The 7,967-nt window shown below is 50.3% G+C and overlaps 1 protein-coding gene across 1 annotated transcript in view; it reads right to left on the reverse strand.

Moving 5' to 3' along the window:
- Tcof1 (treacle ribosome biogenesis factor 1) overlaps positions 1–7,757 on the reverse strand; it is a 34,743-nt gene extending 26,986 nt beyond the window's left edge. Inside the window, 3 exon segments of the mRNA XM_028890088.2 lie at positions 3,063–3,205; positions 5,284–5,339; positions 7,552–7,757. Coding sequence (XP_028745921.1) covers positions 3,063–3,205; positions 5,284–5,339; positions 7,552–7,659 — 307 coding nt within the window. The 5' untranslated portion in view covers positions 7,660–7,757.
- Between the last annotated feature and the right edge of the window lie 210 nt (positions 7,758–7,967).

Raw genomic sequence — 7,967 nt, forward strand, 5'->3', positions numbered from 1 at the left:
CCCAGAACCATGAGGAAGAGCTCTGTGATGCATCAGCTTGCTTACCATGTCGGCATCCCTGAGGGACTCCCAGCTGCTCCACGGCATGAGACTCGGAGGCCCCCAGGGAAAGGACGGGCTTACATTCCTACTACCGACTACCACAAAACATGCCTGACTCTGGCCAACGCTCTTTACACAGGGTGCCAACCCTCTGTCCTGATAATCCTGGCAGGCAGGGCAGTGATCAGGCGGCCAGCCCCTGGTGACAGAGAAAGCTCTGTGGAAGGTAAGCGGTTTCCTGGTGGAAATGGTGCTGACCCAGGAGCTGGGCCTGGTTGGAGATATTGAGATACAGACTATGGATGGCTTTAGGGAACGGTCACCTTAGATCTCAGGTACAGGGGATGTTATCATTAACAGGACAATTGTTGAAACGGACAGCACAACTGAATTATTTCCTGGCACTTCAACGCTCCTTTTTCTGCACCGAAAACAAAAAACACATAGCTCTGGCCTTTATTGTGACTTCCTATCAACTTGTGGCCAATCTTAGTCACATACCGCCCATTTTCCCCTTCCACATCACACATTATTTTGAAGAAAATGCTTGACATCCTGTCATGTGACCCACAAATACTTCAAAGAGGACTCTCAAGCCAGATGTGTGGCACATGCCTATCATGCTAGTACTCAGAAAGCCGAGGCAGGATGTTCCTCAGTTTGAGGCCAGTCTGGACTACCTAGCAAGACCTTGTCTCAAGAAGAACTAAGAAAAAACAACAAAAACCCAAACCAAAAAACAAAAACCCAAAATGTAAGAAGTCAATTACAAGTCCATCACCATAGTTCTAAAAATTGATTACTGGCTAAAGAGACTGCAGACCGCGGTGGGGGGTGGCACATATGGGACGAGACCTACTACTGTTGTTTTGATGTCAAATTGCCCGAGTGTGTGTGTGTGTGTGTGTGTGTGTGTGTGTGTGTGTGTGTGTGTTCACCTTTCTACACTGGGCAGCAATGCAGAGACCCATAACCTGTCAAAGCTGAGAGTAAGTGCCGACTGAGCTCTCAGCCCTAAACGGGACACAGATCAAGCCTCCAGGGCTCAGGGAACATTACAGAAGAGCAGGTAGAAAGGGTGCAAGAGCTGGTCAAGTGCTGTCATGTGGACATGACAAGGTTGTTCTCATGACCTCACTGTAGCTAGAGTTATCTACACAAGACTGGTCAACATTCGAGCAGGCGGCACTAATTGGACCCAGTGGATTGATCACAACAAAACAAACACGAAAAGGAAAAAAAGGATATTAAGGTGGGAGGGCATATTGGGGGCGTCCTGGGGGAGTAGGGTATGGGCATGATCGTCAACATATATTGTACACGTGTATGAAATTGTCAGAGAATAAATGAAAGATATTGTTTAAGAATTGATTACTACCAAATACCCAGTCAGTACAAACATTTGCCATTTTTGTTTGAAGGATTCTGTCCACATGCACATAGGGACACCTGTTTGACTGGAAGAAACAGGGCAGGCTTGTAGGCTGACCGCCAAGGGGCATGCATGGGCAGGACGTGATGGGGACAAGGACAGGAAACCCTGCATTTTTCTTCCGTATGCTTCTTACATACAAACTGGACCTGCTTTGCATGTATCATTTAAGATCAAGATATAAAATATATATCCAGTATCCTCTCAAACATCTGGCACACACAAGAAAAATAAACACAAGACTGCAGAATTGGAGGTGTGTCACTGGGGCTGTGCTTTAAGGTTTCAAAAGCCCACACTGGCTCTTTGCCTGCAGACCAGGATATAAAGCTCTCAAGCACTGCTTCAATGCCATGCCTGCCTGCCTACAACCATGACGATCATGGACTAACCCTCTGAAATTGTAAACAAGTCCCCCAGTTAAGTGCTTTTTTTTTTTTTTTTTTTTTTTTAAAATATATAAACTGCCTTGCTCATGGTGTCTCTTCATAGCAATAGAACAGTAACTAAAACAACCAGCAACTCTTGAAGCAGCCCTAAGGCCACTCATAAGAGGGACTGTCAAGACCTTCTGAAGTGGTCCCAACACTTGCACAAATGTGGTCTCCTTCCCATCTTTAGCAGTAGCATTGAAAACAGCTCTGGGGGGTGAACTGAACAGCTGTGTGGACCTTTTTTTCTTTTCTCTTTTTTGAGACAGGGTTGTAGTCCTTGCTGGACTGGAATTTACTATGCAGACCAGGCTGGCCTCAAACTCACAGAGACTCATTTGTCTCTGTGCTGTGATTAAATGTGTGTACCACTGTTGCACGAATCCTAATTGGTCTTGTAATAAAAACCCGGAGCCAGATATCGGGGTAAATGCTGAAAGACCAGAGGAAACAAGCCACAGCCACTTCTCACCTGGCCAACTCCTCAGCTGAGAGGGGAAGATCCTGTCCCTATGAATCCTCAGACTGAATGCCCATGAGCCCTCAGCCAAAAGGGCACTGAACTCCTGTCTCCTCCAGCCTTATATTTCTTTCTCTGCCCAGCCATATCACTTCCTGTTTCAACCTTCCTAGAGCTGGGATTAAAGGCATATGACTCCCAAGTACTGAGATTAAAGGTGTGTGCCACCACTGACTGGCTTTGTTTCTCTTTTAGACTAGATTAATCTCATGTAGTCCAGGGCGGCTTTGAACTCACAGAGATCCAGATAGATCTCTCCTCCCGAGTGCTAGAATTAAAGGTGTGTGCCACCACTGTCTGACCTCTATGTCTAATCTAGTGGCTGGCTCTGTCCTCTGATCTTCAGGCAAATGTTGTTAGAGTACAAACAAAGTTATCACCACACACTACCACATCTAGCCTTCTGGGATCTTATGATTCTCCTTTGGATCCTCAGAATTTGGGGTCACAACGTCTGCCACAAAGGAAGGGCTCCCTGGAACTTTCTAACTTCCCTCTGAAAAGCCCCATTTTTTTCTGGGGCTTACACTAGAGAATGATTCAGAGGGGAACACTGCTGTGGAGCAGACTGGCACTCCACAGTTGTCCCAGGGGCAGGCCCCAACCCCACACAACACCTGGCAGGAAGGGTTCTTACTGGCTTTGGCAGTTTTGGGTTCTGCCTCCTCTTCTTCCTCCTCCGAGCTCTCTGAGCTGCTAACGGGGTCTGACACCCGGAACTTCTTGGCCTGCAGGGCCACATCATCTTTTGCCTTCTGCTTCTGGCCAAGCTCCGAGGTCCTGCAGGACAGAGAAGACAGGACATATCCATGAGATTTGGGAAGCCAGACTCCTCATCTACTCATCCTTCAAAGAGTTTAGCGACACCAGCACGGTGTGGAATTGTCTGTGCACTGTATCCTCACCCGCTTCCTAAAATACTGTTCTCAGTGTCACAGGCAGCCAACCACCACCAGGTGCCTGGTGACAGCCCATGGGGCACCGTACAGAACCATCCGGGTTCTTCTCACCCTAGAACTGTGTCCTCCTCTTGTGCTGGGGTCCTTGATCTTCCCTTCCTGAACCTGAGTGTGGTGCAAAGTGTCTCTGCTAACTAACACCCCTCCCCCACAGCACTCTGCGCTGGCATCCAGTTTCATTTCCTTCTCGGTCTTCCGCCGACTGCTTTCTGGATGAGTCCCCCACGCGGTACGAACGGGCCCCCGAGAGGAGGACGGCAACTCACTACCGTCCCCCAGTGCCTGGTGTATACCTGGAGAAAGGATCCATTATGGAACTGGCCTGGGTCAAGGAGGAAGCAGGGTGGGGTGGGGAGTGTGTCTGTGTATGTGTGAGTGAACTCTGACCTCCCCATCCCCCCTGCAGGAAGCCACTGTCCAAGCCCCCTTCTTTCCAGCTGGGTTTGACACTGTCAGTCTGGGATGTGCTGCCAAGGTCCCTTCTTCCTAGGAGGCCACTTGTCAGGAAGCTGCTTTTATTACATGTATCAGTTTGTTCCACCCCTCTCCTCCCAAAAGAATGTGAGTTTCACAAGAATAGAGAGATTTTTCCCATCTTCTTTCTCATTCTCCGATTTATCAAGAATGGTATCTGAGGAGAGTACCGGGCAGGGTTTCCACTGGCCAGTTCTAGGATTTCATTAAACAGACCACCATCTTTGAGCTTCACAAGGCAATGAGGTAACAATGTTCACTTCGAAGATGAAGATGCTCTAGGCGCTCACAGAAGTTGCTCAAGGTCATTCGGCTAATGTCTGGGTTTGACTTTACAGGTAATCACCGGTCTAGGCTGGCTCTGGCCAGTGAGATCTTTGGTCCACTCTGTGCCCCTCACCCACAGAGGGAGCCAGAGGCAGGAAATAAGTGTGTGGCGCGGCTCAGGGAAGGAAGTGCCGTAATGGTCTCTGCACACCTGGGCAAGGTGGGGAGGACAAGGACGAGTGCCCTGTGCTTACCAAGCGGCAGAGGTGTGTTGAGTATGGACGGGAGGGGGACCTTCGCTCTCCCCCAGAGCCTGGCATCCCCTGCCCTCAGAGCTGTCATGAGGGAGCGTTCACTTCAGCCTCACTTTCCACACACTCAGTAAGTGCTCATGTCCGGTGCCAGGCACCTGCCTTCACTCGCCCTTACTACAGCCATGGCCTCCTTTGCCTCCTGCCTGCCTCCTTGATTACAATGTGAGTGACCAGAAAGAAGAAACCGGCTGGACGGTGGTGGCCCACACCTGTAACCCCAGCGCCTGGGAGGCAGAGGCGGGTGGATCTCTGAGTTTGAGGCCCAGGCTGGTCAATAGCCTGGGGAAACATAGGAAACTCTGTTTCAAAAAAACCAGAAAGTCAAAACAAACAAAAAGAAAACAAAACAAACAAAGAAAAAAAACCCAGCTGTCTCAATTCTTTTTTTGTTTGTTTGTTTTTCTATGGCAGGATCCCACTATGTAGACCAGGCTAGCCTTGAACCCTCTGCCTCCCAATGCTGAGATTAAAGAAGGCCTGAGCCACCACAAGCTTTTATTCTTAAGAGCTCCAGCTTCCCCTGGGCATGGTTCAGTATGCCTTTAGTCCCAGAAATGGAGGCCAGCCTGGTCTAACAGTGAGATCCTGTCTCAAAAACAAAATAAAACAAATACAGAAAAGAAAGAAAAGAGGTGAGCTCCAGCTCAGAATGTCTCCCCTATGACAAACTACACACAGAGAAATCCCCATACATGGGAGGTAACCCACCTTCTAAAGGTGGTAAGTGCGTCCACAGTGGGCTATCAGGTCCCGTCTTAGGCCACGTGAGTACACTGGCTTGTTGCAAAGACGATTTTTAGTTAGGGAGAAACCTGCTCCATCCCTTCCCTTCCGCCAGACTTACTGTTGCCAGTATGTATAGATGTCCAGAAGGGTGATGGGCTGGGTCAGGAAACTCTTCTGTAGAGAAATAATAAAGAGCTTCAATAAGCACCCAACCCAATAGGGCTGTACCCTCCCTGGGCCTGCAACAGGTACCTCAAAAATGGTCTGTTTGCTCTTAGATATCTACTTGGCGTTACCAGCACCGTTCAAAAGCTTCCAGAGTCAAGAAGGGCAATCAGTTCCGGCTACAAATCTTTCAATATGATACAAGGGCAAGAGGGACTTTTGAGAGCTGGGCATGTGAACAGTCCAAACTAGCATTACTCGGCATCCCTAGCACAGGTCGGGGATGGAAGCCAGACGGCAGAGCTTTCCCTACCTAACCTCGTAGATGGTTTTCAAAGGCTTGGCTAGTCAATCTCCCCCAAACACAAGACAGCCCAAATCCTGAAGGCTTCCAGGTGACATACTGGAGCCTACTGGATGTCTGGAAAGAGACTAAGCCCAAATAGCGCAAGGGTCTTTTTTCCCCCTGAGACAGGGTTTCTCTGTGTAGCTTTGGTGCCTGTCGTGGAACTCATTCTGTAGACCAGGTTGGCCTCGAACTCACAGAGATCCACCTGCCTCTGCCTGCTGAGTGCTGGGATCAAAGGCACGCACCACCACTGCCTGGTGGGTCCAAAGGTCTTAGTTAAAACAGAGGAAAACAGGTAACAGGCCTAGGCTGAGAACACACACTGTGTGAACGTGGAGAGCAAACAGCCAAAGTGCTCCAATGGGAGTCAAAAGAGCCACATGCAGAGGAAAAAAAAAACACATGGCAGCATCCTTTGCCATTCTTGTTACCAACTCTTCATTTCCTTCTAGTCTACTCCAATGTCATCCTCTCCATAAGACTTCTCTGACCACCTTAGTTGTAACTGGAGCCTGACATCCCATAGCCTCCCTGTGGCCAGCAGCTGCCACAATCCAGAGAGGCTAATCCACAAGCTTATTTTTATGTGCCTGCTCTGTGAGAGCAGGACACTCTTGCTTGGGCACACAAACCATGACCATGGATGGGCACTATGTCTCGCTCACCCTATCTGTTAAGTTATATAGTTGGAGTTACGAATGGGAAGGGAACCAAGGTCCAGAAAAGCCAGATATCTTAGGGCCCAGCAACCTTCTTCAGTTTTGAGTTAGTTTGTTTTTGAGACAGGGTCTCACAATGTAGCCCCTGGCTGGCCTTGAACACACTATGCAGACCAGGTTAGCCGTGAGTTCACAACAGAGCTACCCACCTCCACCTCTAGAGTGCTGGGATTAAAGGCTCCTCTAGAGTGCTGGGATTAAAGGCACGGACCACCACACCCAGTGGGCCCTGCAGTTTTCACTGTGGCCAAAGTGGTAGTGACTAACCAGGTTAATATCCATCTCACCACTGATTACCACTGTTCTTCTGGGAATTACCCATCACGGATCATTCCAACCTGTCTGTTTTGCCTCCATCTCTCTGGGAGACTCTACAGTCGTGTATTTCAAACTCCAGGCACAGCAAACTTTCTGGAGACTAGGACACTCGGAAGCTCCACCTCAGGGCATCAGCGCCTCTAACTACCTTGAGCTCTCTAATCAACTGCATCCTCAGGGAAGCATATCCCTGGATATTCCCCACCCAGATTCGGCCACCCATGTTTTAGTATCTCAAATCTCCCATTCTACAGCTTAATACAATGCTAACCATACAGTCACTTTTGTGATTCTTTTGCACCCTCTACTTGGCTGTGAGACTGGGTAGAGGGGTCTGAGACTGGCGCTCCCCATATCATCATTTGCACCTCAGGGCCAAATTAAAAGTTGCCAAGTGAAAGAACTTTGAAATTCCTGCACCACGAGTTCGAGTCTTGTCAAAAACCAAAGACAGTCAAGGGCCCGCACGCCTTCGTTCGGCGTTCCCAACAAGAGTGGTGACAATCCACCCCAAGACCAGCCGCTAGCTGGGTGCCCTAGGAAAACTGCATAGAGCCACGTGGCCTGAGACTAGGGAAACTTAAACCTGCGGCTACCGGGAAACCGGGGCGGGAATTACGAAGCTGCATGCCTCGGATCAGAGGTTCCGGCCCGCCCACTGCACCGAGGAGGAAACTGAGCCCCGGGAGGTGGCTGGAAGTCGCAGGGGGTAGGGCAGAGCTCAATGCTCCTCCTGCACCCCTGGCCCGCATCTCAGACCGGCTCTGGCCGGGTCTCCTGGGAGGGGCGCGGGCTACTGCTCTCTAGGACTTGCACTCGGCCCTCCGACGCTTACCTGGCCGCTCTGCTCCTTCACTTCCCGCGCCGCGCGGACGTAGCCGGCCTGCAGCAGATGATGGTAGATGAGGGGAAGCAGCTCCCGCCGCTTCCTGGCCTCGGCCATGCCAGAGATCCGGCCAGCCTATTCACGTGCACGCCCCCTCGCCCCCCCGCCAGCCTCTTCCCTCGCGCCCTAGGACCTCATGTTCCTCACTTCCGGCCCTGCGTCACTCAGCCGAGCGGCGCGCTGGGAAGTGTAGTCTTGTAGCTGGAGTGGGCCAATCTGTCCGAGAGGGCGGGGCCACGGAGGCTAATCAGCTCTGCCATTGGCTGGGAGGCGTGGCTTGATTGGAACCTGCCCTCGGGACGGCCATGAAACCTTCATCTTAATTTTGGTTTACTCCTTTTAAGGGGTTTACTGTCCTGGTCTTA

Source organism: Peromyscus leucopus, chromosome 19 (assembly GCF_004664715.2).
Source record: "Peromyscus leucopus breed LL Stock chromosome 19, UCI_PerLeu_2.1, whole genome shotgun sequence".
In the NCBI taxonomy this organism is placed as follows: Eukaryota; Metazoa; Chordata; class Mammalia; order Rodentia; family Cricetidae; genus Peromyscus; species Peromyscus leucopus.